Raw genomic sequence first — 23,123 nt, 5'->3', positions numbered from 1 at the left:
ATCAAATATTATTCTACTGATGTGAAGGGGTTTTGCAGATATTAAGTTTATCAATCAACTGATCTGAAAATGGGAATATTATGGCTCGTGTCTAGATTTTTCAACTGATTTTGTTGTCTGTGTGGTTTTCTTTTTTCTTTTTTGTCATTATTGTAGATTGCGCTGAGCTATATTCTCTGCATTTTTATATTCTGAGGCAGTGTCCTGCTAAGTTGCTAAGTTACCTAGCTTGGGTTCAGCTTTGTAATCCTTCTGCCTCAGCCTCCTAGAGCGCTGGGTTTAGGCATGTACAACCCCACCAGCTTGCTCTGTGTGTGTATGTGTGTGAGTTTTAAGGTAAGCAGTTTACATCGCTTGTACACTGACCATTTTATTTCTTCCTTTTCTAATACTTACACTTCCAGTTTCTCTTGTCTTACTCTGTTATGTGATATCTCTAGAACAATACTGAGTAATAACAGCCACAGCAGGCGTTATAAACTGAAAGTTTATAGCTCCCTAAAATTCCCTAAATTTAAATCTAATCTACAATGCCCAGGAAGCAAAGATTGTGAATCCTCAAATGGAACGTGTAAGGACTTTTTTCTTCGTTGCCAAGAAATGTAGCTTTTCTGGGAACAGAGAACAGTATTTGGAGAAGGGGCCTTGGGACATTTCCAGGTCCTGAGGGCGGGCCCTTTGTAAGTGGACAGAGTGCCTGTATTAAGAAACTCTGGAAGCTCTTTTGCTTCTTTCACCGTACGAGAACCCTGTGAGAAGACCATCACTGTCTGAGCACCAGGATGCAGACTTTCCCCGGACACCCAATCTCAGTCTTCCAAGACTTTGGTCTTGGACTTCGCCTGTAGAACTAAGAGAAATAAATTCCTTGTGCTTATAAGCCACCTAGTCAATGATAATTTTGTTATAGCTGCCTCAGTGTTTTAAGACAGTAAGTATAACTTTTGTTTCAAATTTAAATGGGAATGCTACTATTTTTTTCCCTTAAGCGTGGTGTTTTGTTTTGACTTACCGTGTCAGAGAAATTGCCTTTTCTCCCTTTGTCTAGTTTACAAAAAATTTTAAGTCTTTGATTTGAATATTTAATTCCTTATTTTAAAGTAAAATATTTAAATCTATTCATTTTCTTCTGAGTCCAACTTTGGCTACATATCTTATGTTTTTTAATGCAATAACAAAACTACTGCCATCATTTTATTCATTCAAAAAATGTCTGTGGGATACCTACTGTGTGTGAGACTCTACTATTGCTAAAGAATCAATGGTGAACTAGGTTCCTCTAGAAACTTCATTGACAGGGGTGTTGTGGAGGGAATCAGTCCATTGCAATACAAAGAGATAAGGGCTGAAGGTCAAGGCAGACCCTCACACTGCTAAAGAACAAAAGTTCTGCTTCCTTCAGATTCAAGAAACATGGAAAATACCCCTAAGGAGGACATGGGGGGCAGATGTGGGACACGGGTGAAGAACAGCTAGATATGACTTTCCCCGGTGTGGGGCCTTGGATTTTGATTTGCTGTATTACTATCTTTAAATTTTCTAAAGTTAATGACAAAACTCCCAAACATCAATCTGATTATCAATGTTATGCTTAAAAAAATACATTATCTGGTTACCTAATCCTCTAAGGGTAAGAAAATGAGAAGCTTCTATCAACATTTGTTTTCCACTGAGTTTTTTTTAAATATGAGATTTTAAATAGGTTATTTTACATTATTTTTCATCATATATGTTGTTTTAAAGATTGTCCTTGAGATGTGCGATTTGTTTTAAGTCATCAAACAGACTGTATCCTGGTCTTTCAATTATTTTAATGTTTCTCATCTCTTTTATTTTGCAAAGTTTCCAAGATTGATATCCTAATTTGATTGATTTCTTACTTGACACTGGAACACCTGGAGTATTTTTCCCCACAAGGTAGTAAATGAGCAGGCCAGCTTACAAAATGTAAGAACCTGTGTCCTCATCACCATGTAACACAATTAAACTGTATGCAAAACAGGACTGCTGTGGGCTTTTTTGGTAGTCACTTGCTCAACTGTCCGTTGTCATGTGGAACTTAAATCTTCTGAAGAAGTCTGAGACAAGCTTATTTTCCCTTTTAAATTGATATAGTATTCTTGTTTATTTGCTTTTTTACCTTCTAGACAGCTCTCCAATTATTTCTGTAATCTGAAATTTTCAGAACTCTTGCCATAATCTGAACAGGAGCTAGTATTTAATTCTTGTTAATTTTGCTTGGAACATTCTGGGGCAATCTATAAATTACTTTTTTCCTCCTAACAAGATGTCACCCTTTCTTTATTTCTTCTTTTTCTCTGTCTCCTCTTTCTTCTTTCTCACATTCATGTTCTGTATCTGCTTCATTTGTTTCGTGCTCTGGCTCAGGAATACCAGCTACCATGTGACTGCCAGCCTCTCTTTTTCATGCCCTTTACTCTGTATCTTTTTGTTTTTAGCTCTATACTTTTTTCCTCTAAGGTTTGCAAGTGATTCTTGCATTTGCCCCTATTTCACTGATTTCATTTTATGTACATTTTTGCTTTTAACATAATTGTATTCCTGTGGTGTTTTTTCCAGTTCTATTTTCATTTCTGTCTCTCTCAGTCAACTTATTTAAAAATTCCCCTTGGTTTCCATCCCCCCTTTCTATATGTGCTCCACTGGAGATGCAGGCTAGCTAAACTTCATTTTTCTGATACACAGGGTGCCCCTCACAAACCAGGTGCATGTTGGTTCACTGGCATTTTTGCTGTATAAACTGAGCCTTCTGACTCAGCGCTCTATAAGCCAAACATCCCCCTTGGCCGCAGAGGTTCAGACCAACATTCCTGCTTCAAATACTGCTGATACTTGATATCAATTTATATGCTTCATTATTATCTCAAATTGTTACATGAAGAAAGGCAAATCAGGCATCTGTATTTCCAACTTCCAACCACAGAAGTAAATTTGTGATTTTCTAAAGGACTCAGAAATTCTTGTTCTCAGAAATGAAGACAGTGAGGCAAAGGACTTCACGTAAAATCACCTTCTGAGATCACTTTTAGCTCTTAAATGTATGTGAGATAAATTCATCCATCCATTCAGCCATGCTTTTATTATTTACTTAACTCATTTTTATCATCTGACTTGGATGGCCAGGATTCTTTTACAGCATTCTTACTGCATTAATCTCAGGCTTTCCCAGTAGATCATGAACATAGTGCCTGGCAAGCATTAGACATATGAATATTTGTAGAGCACATGAATGAACTAGGGAATGCTTTTACTACAAGAAAACCATCTTCTATCCAAAAGACACTTCAGTGTGAGTTTTTTGGGTATTCATGCTAACGTTTCTTCCAAAATAAAGTGCTGACTAGAAGGTAAAATCCTCATAAATTTAGACAGAATTATTTTGCAATCTATGGCAATTTAACAAAGGTCTGTAACTAGCTAGGAAAAAAAATCCTTAAGTGTGCAAGGGGAAAAGTGCAAATCAGTTCAGAAATTCTTTCAAATGTTTCACATATCTCCATCACACATATACAAAGGTGATATGTAAATTTAAATTGTTATTTATTAAAGGAAATTCATAGAAGACTGTAATAACTATCGCTTAAATGATCAACATATCTTAAAATTAGTTCATAGGTTTATAAAAATTTTAGAACTCAAGGACCTTACTAGTTCATTCTTACCTCTTCCAATTAGCCCAAAGTAGCAAAGTTTTTCTCAAGTCATCGATCCTCTTACAGTGAAGGACTCTAATGGATTTCAGATGCAGGGGCATGCTCCTTATTCTTCCGTGGTAAGAATCATCAAAGCAAGAGTGCTGTTGAGTCTCAGTTGGAAAGAGGTTTGCGGAAGGCCTTTGGCCAGGCCAAAGGAGTTATGTGGGGATTGGAAGAGAAAGCATGCTGGACACAGGGAACACCCCTACCTTGCCCCTCAAGGGAGTTCCTAACCATGGACCATGAAACTCGCATGAATCCACATCTGGAACTCAGGAGTCAGTGACTTTTCACCAACTCTAGCTGAAAATCCAGCACAGCCATCAGTCATGAATGTAAGCAACAAACCAAGGAAGCAGTATTTTTGTCACCACCAGAAATCACAGATACTTATATATCGCATTATAATCTTTAACAGCTATCTCAAAATATTTTTCATGCCACACTACAAAATTATGGTAACTAGTTGATCCAATGCTAGATCTTGAATTGGCTGTATTAGTCATAAAGCACAGGCATTATTAGACCACACATTTGGTTTATGAATACTGCAATAGCTATAATTTTAGTTACGTTTTATGGCTTAGATCTTAAATGTCCCACAAAAGTGCCTATGTTGAAGGTTTTGTCTCTAATTAATGGCAGAGATGGGAGGTAGTGGAGACATGAGGAGGTGAAGCTAAGTGGGAGGAAGTCCGTGGGGGCAAGTCCTGAAGGGGATATTGGGATCCAGACCCTTCCTCACCCTCCTCCATACTTCCTGACCACCATATGGTGAGCAGATTTGCTCCACTCCATGCTCCCTGCCACGATATCCTGCCTTGCCACAGGCCCAAAGGAACTGATATCATCTTGTCTCAGGTGTTTTGTTGCGAGTGGAAAGTGAATACAGAGCATAATTGGTTTTCTTTATGATACAAAATCTTATTTTTTTGTCTTTGAAAATATTATTCAGAGAAGTGTTCTCATGGACTTCATTAGAGGGGTGCGTACCATATTCTTCTTATTTGGGGGGAATATAAAAGAGTATGTGGTTTCAGACACGTGAACAAGGAGGAGTATGGCAGAGATAAGGACAGAGATGTGGCGGGTGGGAGGTGGCGCTCGGGCCAAGGACAGCCTCACAGATTCCTGGAAGACTTTGGTTTTCCTTTTGCAGATTTGAGAGCTGCTATGATATGACACAGTTTCAGGGACTTTTTGACTGCTGTGTGGGGAACACAGCTCAGGGGTACAGACAGCTTAGGGAGACAGTGTGCAGCCAATGTGAGTCAGATTCTAGTTGTGTTTTGAAAGTACAACAGACTGAACTTGACTAGTGAGTAGCACGAGAAAGAAAACAAGTTAAAATGAATATTTTTGTCTTTCACAAATTAAGTACTACTTTTGAGGCAAACAGTATTGCCACTTATTGAGACAAGGGACACTAGGAGGCATAGTAAAAGCATTGTCTAGTTCATTCATGTGTTCTTCAAATATTCATATGTCTAATGTTTGCCAGGCACTATAGGAAAGATTGAGAAGTTTGATTTTGAATATATTAGGTTGGAAATGTTCTGATATGGAGCATAGGAGAAAGGCCTGGGCAGAAATACACACTTACAAGTGGCCTCATATCAATGACATACTTGAATCCCTGAGAAAAGATGAGATCAGTAAAGGAGTTTGTATAGGTAAAGAAGAAAATCATTTAACAGCTGAGTCCCACAGTCCTTCAACAGAGAGATCAGAAATAAGAGGTGGGACAAGCACAGGAAGCTGAAAAGGACGATCTAACAGGGTAGGAGGGAAACTGAGTCAGTGGTTTCCTCAAAGTCAAGAAGTGGGCAGGCAACATCAGAGACTATCCCAGTCAAAGGCGCACACAGGTCTGATACGTAACCACTGCACCAGAACCGCAAGCTTCCCTGATGATTCTTCTGGGAACCATGACAAGCTATAAACGTGAAGTGGGTGGGGACCAAGCTTGGTCGGGGCAGAATCAGGACAAGGGTAGATCAAAGCGGATACAGTGAATATACACTCCTTGCTGTGTCTGGATGTGGCCACAAAAGGCACATGTTAGAAACATGCAACTATTTCTAGCACATTTCTATAGCTTTAAGGAGTGAGACCCTCAAGAGGTGATTGGGCCATGAGGGCTGTCTCATGACTGGATTAGTGCCAACAGTGGCTCTACTGTATAAAAGGGACAACGTGACACCTTCCTGTATCCTTTCTCTTTGCCCTTCTGCCATGGGATGACTTAGCAAGAAGGTCTTTATCTCTCAATAAACTGTAAGTCAACACATTTCTATTCATTAAGAATTACCCCATCCATATTCTGTTCAGCAGTAAAGGCAGATTTAGACACTTCTTTGTAGGCTTTCTGCTATAAATGGAATTGTGGTTTGAGGGGGTGACTGTAGGGCAATGCAGCAGGGGGTGTAGGGCAGGACAAGAGCTGTCATTTGTAGTCTTTCTAATGGGTCTTCTTGCTCTCACCTCCACTTTCCTTTGAGTCTAAACCTAGGGATAGAGGCAACTCAGATAGTCTAATGGCCACGTTCGCATGAGCTCCTTAGAACAAACTAAGATGACTGTGTTCAAAGACAATGTCAGACCGAAAGTTTGAAATGCAGGTGGTCCACAATGCGATCTTCCCCTCAGTCTACACCTGTTCTACACACTGTTTTAGGGCACCTTCATTTTCGCTAGGGTTACAGTGATATTCAGGAGAGACCACCAAAGCCCTTCTGTGGCTGAGCTTGGATGCCTGAACCAAGGTAACTCCACAAATGGACACTCCCATTCAGGGTGCACTTCAGGGACCCCCACTTCATAGGTTCTGACATGCAGGGCCAGGCTAGTGAGAATTGTGTGTGAGCACTGAGAGCTTGTATTCTTAGCAGAACTCGCTGCTCAGTGCAATTAAAGATGAAAAACAAATACTCTCTAAAGTGAATGTCTAGATGGGCCAGTTTTGGTCATGAGTTAGTCTGATGCAGTATTGCTTCCTAGTTGCTTCTTTAAAAAATTTACAGAAAAAAGGTAATAAAACAAAATTTCATAACAAAATAATGGGAGGTTAACAATAGTTAATACATTACATGTTGTTATCTTTAAAGTAGTTGCTCAGGGTGCCAGATATGGGCATAAAAATTTCTCCAATTTATATTAGCACAAACCTCCCTTCTTAATCATCTAAGAGACACTAACAGTATAACTGACCTGCCTTTTTCCCTTTTCCTTACTGTCCTTTCCCTTCCCCTATCCTAGTTCCTTTTTCCTTTTGAACAATTTCTTCCCATTTCAGAATATCTATTGCACATTTTAGAACTTATTTTTTCAATTGCTCACAAAAGAAAGACAATATGATGTTTACACATGTGAGTCTAATTTATTTCACTTATGTGTATGGTCTCAACTTGTATCCAAATGGTAAATACCTATAAAAGTCTCAAGTTTATCATTTTTATGGCTGAGTAGTAATCCATTTTGTATAAAAATATCACACCTGTTTAATCCATTCCTCAGTTGATGGGCATTTCAGTTGTTTCCAAGATTTAGGTATTACAAACTATGCTGCTATAAACATAGGTGCACATCTATCAGTATGATGTTGTCAATTCTTCTGGGAAGAATCCCAGAAGGGAAATTAACTGTGTCAAATGGGACCTCTGATCCTAATTTTCTGAGGAATCTCCACACTGATTTCCATGGTGACTTTACATTGCCACTGACAGTGGAGAAGTGTTCCTTTTCCCCACATTCCCTCTAGCATTTGTTATTGGGTGATTTCTTGACAGTATTCATTCTTTCTGGGGTGAGATGGAATCTTGGTATTGTTTTAATTTGTATTTCTCAAATGACCAATGATGTTGAACATTTAAAAATACATTTATTTGCCATTTATATTTCTTCATCTGACAAGTTTATATTCATTTCAGATGACAATTTTTGGATTGGGTCTTTGAATTTTGGAGGTCAGATTTTTTTCAATTCTTTATATGTTCTACCTAGATAGAAGTCCTTTGTCTGAGGGACAATTGGCTAAATTTTTCCCCATTCTGGATTATCTTTTCACTTTGTTGGTGATTTCTTTTTCTGTGCAAATGTTTTTTAAATAAGATGAGATCTCAGTTGCTGATTCTTTGAAGTATTTCCCATGCAGTCTTGGTTTTATTCATGAACACTCTACCTACACCTATGTCTTTAAATTTCTATGTACTTTCTCTTTCAGATTTAGCGTTTCTGCTTTAATACTTAGATCACTGATCCAGTTTGACTTTATTTAGTGCATGATGATAGACAAGGGTCTAGTTTTAGTTTTCGGTATGCAGAGCCAGTTTTTCCAGCACCATTTGTTAAAAAGGCTTTGATCCAGTGAACATGTTTGGCCCCTTTGTCAAAGATTAGGTAGTTGTGTGTGTTTGTAGTTATATCTGCATCTTCTAATCTGTTCTATGGGTCCTCAGGTATGTTTTTTTTTATAGTACCATGCTGATTATATCACAGTAACTTTGTAATATAATTTCAAGTCAGGGATTGTGATTCCTCCTGCCTTGCCTTTGCTATTCTAGGTCTCTTCTGGTTCCAGATGAACTTTGAGCAATGTTTTCTCTAGTTCTGTGAGATATGATTGTAATGGTATTTTGGATGAGATTGCAATCTGTTATACAGATTAAGTTTGTAAAACAATTTTGGAAGTATGGCCATTTTCACAATGTTGGCTCTTTCCATAAGCAAGGGATATCTTTCCATTTTCTGATATCTTCTTCAATCTGCTTTTTCAGAGTACTGTAATTTTCAATATATAGATCCTTTACATCCTTTCTTGGGTTGATTCTAAGTATTTCATTTTTTTGGATGTTACTGTGAAGGGTATGGTTTCTCTAATTTTTCTATCATTGAGGGTGTTGTGTGTGTACAGTAATGCTATTGATATTTGAGAGTTTACTTTGTATCCAGCTTTGTGACCAAATTTGGTAATTAAATCTAGAAATTTTTTTGTGGAGTTTTTGGAGTCTTCTATGTAGAGTATCTGTCATCTGTGAATAATGATAATTTAACTTCTTCCTTTTCTATTCTTATTCCTTTTATTTCATTTTCTTCCCTAGTGTTTCCAGCACTATATTGAACAGGACTGGTGATAGTGAACTTTCTTGTCTTGTTTCTGATTTTAGAGTGAAAGCTTTCAGTTTTTGTCCATTTAGTATGATACTGGTTGCTGATCTGTGATACATGGTTTTTATTACATTGAGATAAAGACCATCTAGTCTGATTTTCTGTAGGATTTTTATCATGAATGAGTGGTAGACATTGTCAAAAGCTTTTTCTGCATCTTTTGAGATGATCATGTGTGCTTTGTCTTTGGCTCTGTTGATATGGTGTTTTATACTTATTGATTTAAATATGTTGAACCATCCTTGCATTCCTGAGATGAAGCCCACTTGGTCAAGATGTATAATCTTCTTGATGATTTGATGCATTTTGTTTGCTGGTATCTTATTGAAGATTTTTGTATCTATGTTCATTAGGGAGACTGGCCAGTGGTTCTCATTTTTGGTTGAGTCTTCCTCTGGTTTTGGTATCAGGGTAATATTTGCCTCCCAGAAAGAGTTGCTTCCCTTTCAATTTTATTAAAGAGTTTAAGGAGGATTGGCAGTAAGCCTTCCCTAAGTTCCTTGTAGAATTCAGCAGTAAAAGCATCAGGGCATGGACTTTTCTTTTTTGGTAAGTTTTAAATTACATTTTCAATTTCACTGACAGATACTGAGTTATTCAGAACTTTTATACTTCCTTGATCCAGCTTTCATAATTCATACCTATCTAGGAATATGTATATTTCTTCTGTGTCTTCCACTGCATGAGAATAAAGATTTTTGAAGTAGGTATTGATGATCTTTTGACCTTCCACAAGATCTGTAGGGATTTCACTCTTTTTATTCTTCATTGTGTGAATTTGAGTTTTTTCTTCCTTTTTTTTATAAGATTGGCTAAAAATTTATCTTTTTTTTATTCTTTCAAAGAACCAACTTTTCGATTCATTAATTTATTGTATTGTTTTCTTAATCTCAATTGCATTAATTCCTGCACTGATGTTTATAATTTTCTGTCTTCTATGGGCTTTGGGCTTGACTTGCTTTTCTTTTTCTAGAATTGAGGTGAAGCACTAGGTTACTCATTTGTGTTAGTTCTGGTTTCCTACTGTGAGAATTCACTGCTGTACATTTCCTGCTTAGGACTACTTAATGTCTCACAGGTTCACAATGGAATGTCGTAGCCACATTTTAAAAAAATTGTATAAATTGTTGAATTTGTTCTTTAATTTAACTGTGACTCATTGGTTGCTCAGAAGTGTGTTATATAATTTCCATATTTTTATGGAATTTTGGGGTACTGGGGTCATTAATTTCCAATTACATTGCACTATGGTTAGATAATATACATGGGATAATCTCAATTCTTTTCAATTTAGTTAAGCATGTCCTATGGAATAGTATATGGTCTATTTTAGAGAACATCCCATGTGCTACTAAGAAGAATGCTTACTCTTATGTTGCTGGGTGTAAACTAAGTTCATTTGCTCACATATTTGGTTCACTTCTGATTTTTTTTACTGCTTTCATCTGGGTGATCTATCTGTGACAGTGGGGTATTAAGTTCCTGTACTACAATTGTGTTATTGCTCATTTGATCTCATCTATTAATATTTGTCTTATATACTTGGGTGTTCCTGTACTTGGTGCATACATATTTATGATAGTTTTCTACTCCTCTCTAATTTTTCCCCTAACACGTATGCAGTGACCTTTCTTATCTCTTTTGATCATTCTTGCTTTGAAGTTCACATTGTCTGTGAACAGAATAGTTACTCCTACTTTTTTCTGGGTTCCTGTTGCATGGATTGTCATTTTTCATCCTTTAACTTTCTTTTTGAGTTAAATACACTTCTTGTACACAGAATACTGTTGGATTTTGTTTCTTGATCCATTCTGTCAGTCTGTTTCTTTTGTTTGGTGAATTGAAGTCATTTACATTGATGGTTATAATGATATCTATTGGTTTATCTTTGTCATGTTATTTTCCTGCTGTTGGTTTCCTATATTTCACCTCTGTTTAATTGTTTAATTCACATCTGTTTAATTGCCCTGTTTGTTACTTTCTTTCTGTTGTTCTTGGAATTGTGGTTATTTTATCTCTGTCTAGAATATCTTTCAGTACCCTGCGTAGTGTTGGTTTAGTTAATAAATTTCTTCAGTTGTTCTTTGTCATGAAAGTATCTTATTTCTCCATTAATTTTGAAATATAGCTCTTCAGTGTACATCAGTCTAGGTTGGAAGTTGTTTTCTTTCAGGACTTTCTTTCAGGAAGTGAAGAGCTTCACTCCAAGCTCTTCTTGATTTGTGGGTTTATGTTGAGAAATCTGCCATGATTCTAATGGGCTTTTCTTTATAGGCGATCTGTTTCTTTTCTGTAACACTTATTCTGTGCTTGTGCTGAATTTCAGAGATCTTGATTTATATATATATATATATATATATATATATATATACACAGATGTAGATTTATTTTGGTTATGGATAATTTTCCACTGTTACTTTTGCAAATAGTTTATTTTTATGGTATTCGTGTTAATTCCTGCTTTTTCATTGACACCAACTATTATTATGTGTGTCATCTTGTAGCTATTGAATTATTATTTCCTGATCTTTGTTATTTTCAAGAGATCTTTCCTTTTATGATTACTAGCCATGATTCTTTCTTCAAAATCTAAGTCTGTCTTTAGTTTTAAGCAGCTTTGCCAACTTGAAATGGAATTTTAAATTTCCTAGATATCTGAATATATTTCATGCATTTAATTTTTTCCTATATTGATCATTCATGGTTTCCATCCTCTTCCTGTCCTCATCTTTTTTTATCTCTATTTTAGATTTCCTGAGCAATTCCTTTATGAATATTGACTTTCTTTTTTAACCCGAGAGATTATTTTTGATATACTTTCCTCTATAGCCTCATGAATTTGTTTCTTTCCTTTGTTGGTATCATTTCAGAAATGTTTGGTGTATGTCTTCCCTTTTCCTATATCTCATCTCGTGGACTTGTTCTGGGTAGGCCATAGGTCTGAAGTTGCATTTTGTTTCTGCATCTTGTTATTTTCATTTTCAAAAGTTTTTATTGTTTTCTGTGTTGCTCCATGTAAGTTTTTGTAGTAAGTAGTTTTATCACTAGTAAAAAGGCTTCTCTAGGTAAGGTTCGTGCTTCAGGCATGTTTGCTAGGTGTCAGAGTTTCTTGGTTTGTGTCCATCCCAAGGTCCTACCTTTCTAATTACTTAAGAGTCAGATGTTGGTATCTGTTTGGTTCAGTTTCCAGTCCTTTGGTGCTGGGGAATGGTGAGGTTATTACCCCAGGACTTTCCAGTATTGTTACAGAAGTGAGACTAACTGATTAAATCAGATATGACATACTAGTTAAAGTAGTATAATTAGCAATAACAATGGCATTAAGCATAATTTAGAAGCTGACAAACTGCGGTAACTATTAATTTTGCATCTTTAATCATAGGAGCAAAATCTATAAATATATTACAGAATGATCATACGTTGGGAGCTTGTACGCAAAGTGTTTCCCCTTGGTAGAGTGGTTTTACCCTGTGGTTGGGAAATTTTAGAAAGATAATGAATAAAACAAAGATAAAAAAGAAAGTAAAAACCAGGCTGGAGGGCAAAGGATGGTCACACAAACTTCGGGAAACTAGAGAAGAGGCAGAAAAGAAAGAACAAAGGAGTAAGCTAGGGATTATCTGAACTTGGTCTCTGGGTTTTGGGAGATGGAATTAGTTTTCTGTGGTTGGAGTTCTCCCAGAATTTTGGAAAAGAGAAAAAAAAAAAAAAAAAAAAAAGAAAGAAAAGGGGAAGCCCCTCTACCTACTTCTATTCTGTATGTCTTTGTTCCCAAGCACAACTCTGGTTCACCTAACTTACACCTGTTGGCTTGTATTGTTACAGTTGCTTCTGATAATTTCACACTGCTAGGCTCACCTGTCCATCCTGTGTACCCTGGCTGGGGCCCTACTGTGTGGTTGATGTGCCTGCCAGTCTCTGTGTCTTCCCAAACAGTTCACCTGGATTCCAGCAGTTGGGGAGCAAGAGGTTGGTCTCTGAGACCGCTTTTTAGTCACTTTATGTCCTCCATGTCTTTTCTTGCATCACTATATAATGAAGATGAGGTGTATCCTCCTCTAAGTCCTGACTCCTGCAAACCCCTCACATTTAAATAAGGAAAACTTCATACATCCAGCAAGGATTTTGTGGCCGCTGTGTGTCTTCACTCTTAGGTTCTGAGATCAAGCTCTGCTGGAATGTGAACACCAGCTCCCACCGCTAGGCTTTCAGGAGATTAAGAGTGAGTGAGACGCCTGCCAGAAACCTTCGTCCTTCTTCAGCCGTCAAGTGAGATGCCACCTAAGGAGCTCTGACCTAGCACAAAGACCTTGGCAAGACCAGCCAAAATCACTTCTGGAGCCCCAGCAGTGCCTAGCAAACAGGAGGCCTATAAAAGTTAATTGACTGGAACAGACCAAGGTCAGGGAAGTTGTTGCACACCATATAACACTAGTTGTTTATGAAGGAGGGTGAAACCTTTTGCTTCAGAACATCTTGGAAGGTTTGGACTTCTGCCTTTGTAGGCAAGAGCCTGCATAGCAGGGAGAGAAAGATTTAGAGTTGCTATTGCGACCCAAGAGACTAGAGAGGAGGAAGAAGGTGGCCGGGGAGTGGGCAGGGCCAGGTGATGGGGCACCTTTAGTATGACCCTTGAACTTTTAGCCTCAATTAATAAATACGCCAAATGCTTGGTATTCCTTACAATGAGTGAAAAACAGTCAAAAAGTCAGGTTCTGCATCCTGGTTGATGGAGAACAAGGAGAGAAGGAGAGCTGAATACAGAAGCTAGAGAAGAGGGTCCAGGCCTGGAAAAGCCCTGGAACATCAGAAATCAGTCCTAGAATTCTAGGCAATGTCCGCACTGTGCAGCTGACCAGGGTCAGAGTCAGTCACTCTTGAAGAAGACTTACTATTGCAAGGCCGTGATGTCAAGTTTGCAGTTAGTTGTAATCCACTATGCCAGGAATTTCAGAAAAATAAAACAAAATGGGGCAAAGTTTTAGCTGCTAAAGGAGAAGGGATGGAGGGAGGGGTAAGGGAAGGAATGTAAAAAGAATTAAGATGTGTCATGTTCATGTCCCAATTACTCACAAATATAATCATTATGCAGCCCAAAAGTGTACTGATAAAAATTTTTAAAGAAAAGGCAAAACTGGGGCTGGAGATTTAGCTCAGCGGCATAAGCACCTGCCTTCCAAGCAGGCGGTCATGAGTTCGATCCCGGTACAGATAAAAAAGAAAAAGACAAAAAAAAAAAGAAAAAGAAAGAAAAGGCAAAACTCTTCAGGGTTCAGACAAGAAGCTGACTCCAAGACTCGCACAGAGAAGCGTGGCTCCTTGTGTAAACCTTTTCAAAGCACCAAAGAGGGAGAGGAAATTCAGACAGGATTCTTCATACTACTGCTTTTCGTGGTTTCTCAAAACTACAAATGTTTGCTCTCCTGAAACAGCTATAAAATGTCAGAAATAGTTTAAACTTATTTATGTAACCTCAAAGACGGGCCATTTCCCGCAAGACTTACAGCTCTGAAATATTCCACGTTCTGTTTCCACAATGCTGAAATCGTTTTTGGAAGGCAAATGTTGTGGAAAAAGTTCAGATCTGGAGGGGCTGTGAAGCATGTGTTGCAAAAGTCTGCACCTCTGGGGTGTCTTTAAAATAGGCCGTGTTTAAAAACAAATTTCCTTCATCCTTGAAAGGACCATGAAATATTCCACACTATAAAATCCTTGGCTGATTCAGACTTCTCCAAAATGCAGGGTCTTTATATAAATATCTATTATCCCTGTATGTTTTCGCTCACTTGCTTCCTCCAACCAGTCACCACTCACATGATATTCTGCATCGCCTCCCCCACAATGATAAATGAAGTTTTAAGCTACCATTAGTTACCTCCAGGGAATCACAAAGGAATGAAGTTGCCAGGATATAAGACAAGAGGCAAATGGAAAAATGTAGGCAAGCCACAAAGGGAGTTGTCACTCTTAAATAAAACAAATAAATGAAAGAATTCATGGTTTGAGTGTCAGAGAAAATATCTTAAAGCTTCTAGAATAAAGACTGTATTTTCTTAATTGTCAAGCCAGTCTGTCCAGTAGAGAAAACTTCATAAGGATGGTTCCTATTTTGAATCAAAGATGGTCCAAAAATTTTGACAATATATTACATAAACTTTTTGGATATGAAGAATTATCCATCAATAATGCCATATCCAGAACAGTCTCCAGATACAAGATTATGGCTTTTCCCATTTATAGAAATCAAGAGAACTATAAAATGGTTATTTAAGAACTTCCTTGTTTCTAGTAAAATTGTATTAACAGATTGGCTTAATTGGTTCCCCAGCAACTTTATTTGAGAATTTAGAAATCATTCAGCATCCATTCTCCAGCTCCACAATTAGAATTCCTTCCACAAAGTCTCTTAAAATATTTCTTCTGATGTGAAAGAGGGTGTGCACTCTTTCAGGTGTGCTCAGCCCTGACTTTTCAGCCCTGGTTGCCTGGGCTTCAGCCTCACTGAAGACTGGGCAGCTCTGTAACATTCCATGAGACTGCAGGGTACTGTCTTCTGGAATCTCATCTGTAGGCCCTTCAGAATTATTGCACATTATCCCAAAGCCAAAAGCCTCCAGCCCCTAGAGGAATCAAATGCAAAGTTAAGAGCTGGTGCGTATCAGGTGGAGTGATACAGGCTTTACGAGTATGGGAACCACTGATTCCAGCAGAAGGTATTGGGAGAACACTACACATCAGCCCAAGGGGATAGCTGTGGGAACTCTTATTTCTGGAGTAGCCAATCAAAATCAGGACACTGATGTTTCTTAAAATCCGAAGGTAAGCCTCATGCTGATTTGGAAACAATGCCTTTTCATATAGTGACTTTCAGGCACTGGTAGGCACCACTGCCACCACCCTGAAGAGCTCTGTGTGAGCCAGGTTTTCTTGGTGACAGCTCTGGGCTGTTCCGGCTTCCTGGTCCCTCTTTCTCAAGAGCTTGGCTCTGTAGTTCTCCCACCCAGTCCAACTCACATTGTTTCTGCTCTTAACCTTGTAGCTGTGACTGTTTTCAGAGGAGAAAAGTACAAAGCCTTCTATTTATGGGCACTGATGACAGCAGGCACCTGCAGGACCACACACCATCCAATGTCCCTTATGTTCTGTCCTTTTCATGAGCATTACCATAGTCCCTTCACCATGTGGAATTTCCTTGACCACTAGAATCTTCTTTAAAATAACCTTGATTCTCAGGCCATATTGCACATGAATTAAAACAGATCCTCTAAAGATAGGGGGTGTTTTGGTGTCCAGGTGTAAATTGATCTTATCCTTAATAATCAAATGAACTTAGTACATTATCCATCAGTTGTCAGAATGAACAAATGGGTTCTGACTTATCAAACTACAAGGAACAAAGGAATGAAAGGCAAAAAGCAGAGGGGCACGACACTGAGATGCTTCAAGAGATGCTGAAACTCCCTGCAGGTCCTGTGCCCTCTCCACCTCCACCACCAAAGTCCTCAATACTTCTCTAAGACTGCACTCAGAGGCCTGCGTGCCTTTTTATTTCTAAGGGCTGAATTCCAACACAACTTCCTCCTTATTGGTCCCCACCATCAGTGGGTCCTGTGGGCCCCTCTTTTGCTGTGAAGGTGACAGGGAAGAGCAGCAGGGGTGAATAGATGAGGCTTTGGAGGCTCAGATAACCCACTGTGTACATAACAGCCATGGTTCCATCCTCCACAGCTGCCTGATGTGCCATGGCCAAGCTCCAGCACACAAAAGAGGAGTCCTGAAGGGCAGACAGCAGAGAAAGGCCTTTCTTATGGCACCCATCGATTTGACCAGTCCCAAGTGTTTACAGTCCTTCACTGATAAGAAAAAGCCTCCCAACTGCTGGTAATGAGATCCCATGCAAGTGAGGGAAGCTCTAGCCTCACGGCTCTAGGTCTTACCCAGACCAATAGACGAGCTAAGAGAACACAGGCTAGCCAGGAGGTGTTTCTCAGGTTCCCGCAATGCAAGTCCCTTTCTCTTTAGAAGTCTGGGCTTATAAAGGTCCCCAGGAAGACCCTTAGCCCATGAACACAGTGTGAAAGGCAGCTCCTATCTGCTGGACTATACCTCACACCATTCAGCAGGCATAACAGGGGTGACTCAGAACCATTTTATTAACATTAAAATTCCGGAGGACTAAATGAAACTTAATATCAGAAATATTGTAATAAAAAATCTTACAGGTTGAAAGCTCCTTGAACTCTGAAATAAATATCATAATGGAGAGTTTATATGTTATTTTAGCAGCAGGAGTCTGCTAAGGTCATAGGCTGACTTCAGTATTCCATTCGTTATTAGTAGCAAAAGCAAAACTTTCTAAAAAATGTAGGTGTGTATGTGTGTGTGTTTTGGTGTAAGAAAGTCCAAGACAAAGTTTAGAGGTCTTTCTAATTGAACAATATGTTAAAACAGAGGGAAGAGGTAGGGTTGAGGGGGAATGGCTGGGGCCCCTGCAAAGCTGCATGGACTAGAGTTTGGAAACCACTAGCTTCACCACTCTGAATTGATGAGTACAGTTCTTCTGGGGGTGATCACACTGTAATAGATCAACACACAACATGGAGCTGCATAGGGCCTCACAGGGTGGTCCACTGCCACCATGTGAGTAAAAGTTAATATGGATCTGTGTCTCTGTTAAATCTTCAGGATAGAGAAATATATGATGGGGATGAAGACAGGGATGTGTGTGGTTATCCGGTGAGAGCAGTCTTGTGTCTGGGCAACAATGTCTATGATCTGAATGCTGCAAGATCTAGTGAGATTCAGTGAATGCCAAAAAGTTTTTTTTTTTTTTTAAATTGAGTCTAAGATTTGACAGGTGTCCGACAACCCCTCCTGGTTTTCACTTTACTTACACCAATACCTTGTTCCAGATTTCCTTTCTAATTCTTAATTATGCAAGGATCAAATGAGAAGCTGGGATTGATAAAAGATGAGAAGGAAATTATCTCTCAAGGAGCATTCAAGATAGAACTTTGGTGGATTTTCAGTAATAACAAACTGTTTTAGAAATTAGTCTGTTTAATATACCTATGCTAAGTCAATAATCCAAATATGAGTACAAAGAGTTCAGGAGCAAATGCACCAGTAGTTGGTGGTAGGGGGTAGACAGTGTAGTTTGCCAGTGACAATGGGACACATATCTAGGTATGGTCTCTGCCATCAGAAACCTGATGACCACAGGACTTTGAACCTGGGCTGGCACTGGATGGCACCTCTTAGTATACTCGTCTGGGACCCTAGAACTCACAACATGCCTGAGGTCTCCAGCTGACATTGGGACCTGGCTGAGCCTGACACCCTGTCTCCAAAATGCAGGCTTTGCAGGTGTGGCCTCACACCTCTTCCTTGACACTTCCTCTGGCTGGACCTCTATTGACTCAATCCCAGTAGCCCCTTCTTTACTGGGCTCCTTTGAGTCTCACAGACATGGGTTAAATCGTAGCTTCCATGCTGATCAGGCGTAGAAGCTAGGACAAGTACCTCCAAGTATCTGAGCCCATTTCCTCCTAAGCAAAGCAAGATGATGTCTGTGTCACAGGCAGGCAGCACGAGCTGCCATGTTAGGTGCTCAAGTCAGCATTGTTTTGTTGGGGTTTCAGTCACCTCTTCACTTATCACAAACCCTTATTTTTTTGCGGCACGGCTGCTCTCATGCTAGCTTCAGGCTCCATGTGCTAAGGCACCAGGCCTGGTCTGGGGAAACGAGTATCCTAGCTCCTAAATTAATACATATCCACTGCTATCGGTCAGATATGTCCACTCTTTCTGGACAGAGGCATAGGATCTTAATTCAAAATCTTGAGTGACTGGCAGATTTAGACCCAACAATTCAATCAGTAACCAACAAATCTAACTTGGTTGATTTCAATTTATGGCTTTCTGAAATTCTTTTCCCTCTACTCTTCTTGGTCTACATCAAAGGCAAAAATGCTCATTCTGAAACATGATTGAACTCCCATGATTAGTTTAATTGAAACTTTTCTTGTCTCCTCACTACCAACAAAAGGAAGTCACTAAAAACCCTTTGCAGTCTGGTCTTATACTTCCAAACCCACCTCTGCCCACTCTCTCTCACATCTTCCGTTTCAAGCCACGTGAATCTGTTTATGGTTTTGTAAATAAGCCAGGCCCCCCTGGGTTGCTGCTTTGATTAAAGATACTTCTTTGGTTAAAATGCCCTTTCTTTTTCTAACAATTGGCCTACTTGCAATTTATTTCTTCCATAAACTGTCTCTAACTCTTTGGAAGCAAACTTCCCTAACTTTTCTCTAACTCTTTACACTTTATAAACACCTGTTTGCATTTATGACATCATGTCACAGGTTCTTAATCTATATAGCTGCAGAAACCAGATCTTATGTACCTGTTCACACTACAGACCTAGCTGTGGCTTACTAGATGCTTGTTGGATGAGTAGAAAGATGGATGGAGTTTCCAACCACCTCTGATTGACTGAACACAGTTCAGGGAGGAGCAGGAAGGGAAGGTCTCTGTGTCACACTCAGTAGCAGGAAAACAAAGGGATTGATTTTGGAGTGAAGAAAGACATTTTAAGTATATCTTTCCACTCTACAATTTTAGCTATTTCAAGAATTGTAAATGCTTTCAAAAAGTGACAATCATAGTACAGAAGAAAGTACATATTTTAAAAATCACAGATCAAGAAAATTATTTAGTTTTAATTTAGCATATGGTCATAAGGACCAAAATTTTCAGCTCATGAAACAGAAGCAAGCTGATAATCTTCAGATTTTCTTAACTCTTCTGAAAATTACATACAAAATTTTGTAAGTAAGTGTATTTGGAGGAGAGATAGTCTCTCTCTCTCTTTCTCTCTCTCTCTCTCTCTCTCTCTCTCTCTCTCTCTCTCTCTCTCTCTTTTAGTCTAAGGGATTTATGACTCCAAGATATTTGAGAATCACCAACATTAAACTCCATACTATATAATATAAGCCATAATCATTAGTTAAATAAATGAGACCCACATGTGTAAATATCACATTAATCTCTCTGCTATGAGAAATGGGAAATGTAAGATCACAAGTGTACAATAGATACTATGAAACAGGAAGAAACTGTTCAATAGGGAAAGGGAAATAGGGGAAGGGAAGGGAAATAAAAATAAGAAGAATAAAATAAAAACCAAGCTTTGTGAATGGGGAGGGAAAGGGGGTTTGAAAAGGGGATGAGAATGAGGAAAGAAAAAAAGAGGAGACAAGATATAGTATGTACAAATACAAATTCCCTATAATGAATGTAGTCATTATGTAGACCTAAATTGTACCAATAACTCTTAAATTAAAACACATATAATCCAATAGTTGATGGGTGAAAATAATTGTCAGTGACGAAGCTATGTTTAGGAATTTAATCATACAATCCAGCTGTGCCACAAATATTTTCTCAGGATCCCTTATGAAAGGGACATTATTAAATCCAGTTTCTTAGAAAAGCTAATAATGCAACTAGATATCCACAAACTTTTTTGTTATATTCCACAGTGTGATTGTGGAAATTCTTTTAAATGGACTCTCTCCTTTCAGACACAAAAGGCTTTCCTTAGCTGACTTATTGCCTGGACCCCAAATGTTTGCTTGGATCCAGTGACACCCCTGTTTCCCACCATGTGTTTGCACAAACACTGAGGATTGTAAATTATATAACTTCTACCTATTGCTTTTCCTCATCCTCTTTTTATCAATGGGTAACAAAAAGATAACAGAGTGTACAACTTAAATTTCTATACTAGTACACTTTAGAACTTTTAGCAGACAATATGGTAGTATTGCATTTAGTGATATAGATATTTTAATGTCCTATAAAATTACAAAAATACTGATTACCCTGTGACCTAGTAATTTCAATTCTATTCATCTGTTTTTAAAATTAATTCCAATGACAAAGACTATAGGCACAAAAATGTTTCTCAACTACAAAGAAGTACAAATAGTTTATTTCTAAAATTAAAGAAATGGTTTAATTTTGTTGTGTTCATGCAGTGATACATTGGTGTGGCCATTAAAAGTTATTTATAATTTTTTAAAAATGAGAAAATTTGTCATGTCATATATATAGAAAAAAGGTTACATGCAAGAATATCACAAAACAGAAATAATAATTGTGTCTCTGTGAAAGGATATTGGGTGATTTTTTTTTACCTCGTAATTGTTATGCTTTCCAAATATTTCGTAATGAGATGTGTTATTTTTTATGAGACAAGCAAACACAAACAGAGAGGTGTTCGGAACAGAAGGAGCATTTGTACCAGAGGCAGTGGCTGGATTCTGATCGGCTTGCCATGTATAAGGATAGTGACTTTGGCCAAGTCTCTCATCTGTGTAATGTTTGTAAAACTTGAAGACTAGATCCACAGATTTCTAAGGTTCCTCCATATTTAATTTCCAGTATTTTATTCCAACCAGATCTCACCAGGTTATCTCACGGGAAATCCTTTTCCTTATTTTTTTCATCACTGGGAAGCTGGTGAGATGGAGCCTGACCCAGGCTGCTGGATATAGGACTGTGGCTGGACATCTGGAGAAGTTATATACTCTAAGGTCAGACGATGTGACCCAGGACATCTTCTTAAGCCACTTCTTGTATTTTCTTTCCTCTAGGTATTTTGCCTTTAATAGCTTTTAAATAAGTAAAAGACTTTTTCAAATGTCTACAATTACATATCTTTGCATTATCTATTCTTTTCCATTTATTATAGTTATAGTTTTAAGTCATAATATTGGTAACTGGGTTTTTCAGGGGCCGATACTCTAGCTCCTATTAATTTCTTTGTAAAAAAAATGTATTTTGAGAAGTTTTATTTTTCTTAGATTCCTTTCTCAATATTTCCCAATATTGAGTGAATATTAGGTGGTATTTACTACTAAATCCTGCCTGGCAGGTATCTTAGTTAAGCAGTTTTTCTACCTTCAATTTTACTTTATCCTAGATTTACACAAAGAACTCAAGGTCTAGGTCAGAATTTCAGGACTGGAAATTTCTTCCCAACCACGCTGTGCCAATGTTTTATTCTGTACAGAAAACCAAGGGCCAAGGAGAGTGGGTGAAAGGCCCAAGGTCACAGCAAGGTGGAGGCAGGGCTGGAAAGAGGAACAAACAATAACATGCCTGATATTCATATCTGCAACCCAAGTGAGTTCACATCAACATGTCTCTATACACCCTTTATGCTGTTTTTTTGAGCAATGAAGCTAACGTTTTCCTTTGCTCTCCAGGAGTACCAACAATTCCAACACTGATATGTATCCTTCCTTCTCTGTTTCTATAAACAGTGCTGCAGTGCACATTCTTCTGACCTTATCTTTGCTTACAAAGGCTAGTTACACATGTGCAAACGCTGGTTTGGTGCATCTCTGGATAGGTCAGATTTTACACAGTTGTACTTTAAATTGATCCTGTCAATTTACAATGTGGCTAGCAGTACGTGAAGTTAAATTTTCCCATATTCTTGCCAACTCTTGGTAGTATCAAGCTCTTCAAACGTTTCAAAATAGCCTAATAAGTGTGAAATGCACTGTTGCTGCTATGTAGCTTCTGTATCAGTGAGAACAGGGATATTTTATATGCTGATTGGACATTGGGTTTCACTTTCTGAGAAGGTTGCCTGTTCATATCCTCTGCTCAGTTTTTTAAGTGGGTGGTTACTTACACTGATTCATACAATGTGTATATGTCCTGGTTATTGTATGTTAATATTTTCTCCCAGAAAGTTTGTTGGCAGTATCTTGGAATTTTAACATAGCAAAACATATCAATTTTTATAACCATATGCTGTTAGTCACTTTTCTTGTTACTGAGACACAATACAAGACACCCACAATTTCAAGTGGGAGAGGTTTATTTTGGCCCATGTTTTCTGACCCTAGGGCGACACAGTATGGTAAAACTGGACAGCAGGCAGTGGGAGAAGGGGTTCATGCCATGGCAGCCAGGAAGCCATGAGAAAGGGGAGGAGCCAGGGAGGGAGATGCACTCTTCCATGTCAAACTCCCAGTGACCCACTTTCAATAGGGCCCCACCTCTTATCAGTAAGTGAACTATAGTTTTCTTGTAATCCAGTCACCTTCCAAAATCCCCAACTCTGAACACATAAGGCCTTTGGGGGACATTTCAGATCGAAAGCACAGTCACAATTCACATATCATAAAATCCATTCTTTAAAAATAAACAACTCAGTAGTAG

At 38.4% G+C, this 23,123-nt stretch overlaps 1 protein-coding gene across 6 annotated transcripts in view; it reads right to left on the bottom strand.

Annotated features, from left to right (window-relative positions):
* Nucleotides 1-23,123, bottom strand: part of Adamtsl3 (ADAMTS like 3) — a 321,817-nt gene that overhangs the window by 23,339 nt on the left and 275,355 nt on the right. The window contains exon 24 of one of the 6 annotated variants that reach the window (XM_063250113.1): nucleotides 8,349-15,502. The exons of the other annotated variants lie outside the window; for them this stretch is intronic. Within the exon in view, the coding sequence (XP_063106183.1) occupies nucleotides 15,465-15,502 (38 nt within the window). The 3' untranslated portion in view covers nucleotides 8,349-15,464. Of the gene's footprint in view, nucleotides 1-8,348; nucleotides 15,503-23,123 lie in introns of those variants that run through there. 6 annotated transcript variants of the gene reach the window in all.

The sequence above is a fragment of the Cavia porcellus genome, unplaced genomic scaffold (assembly GCF_034190915.1).
Source record: "Cavia porcellus strain 051 isolate PalLab524CR breed Dunkin Hartley unplaced genomic scaffold, mCavPor4.1 scaffold_6, whole genome shotgun sequence".
NCBI lineage: Eukaryota > Metazoa > Chordata > Mammalia > Rodentia > Caviidae > Cavia > Cavia porcellus.
This window is presented reverse-complemented; position numbering and strand designations above follow the sequence as displayed.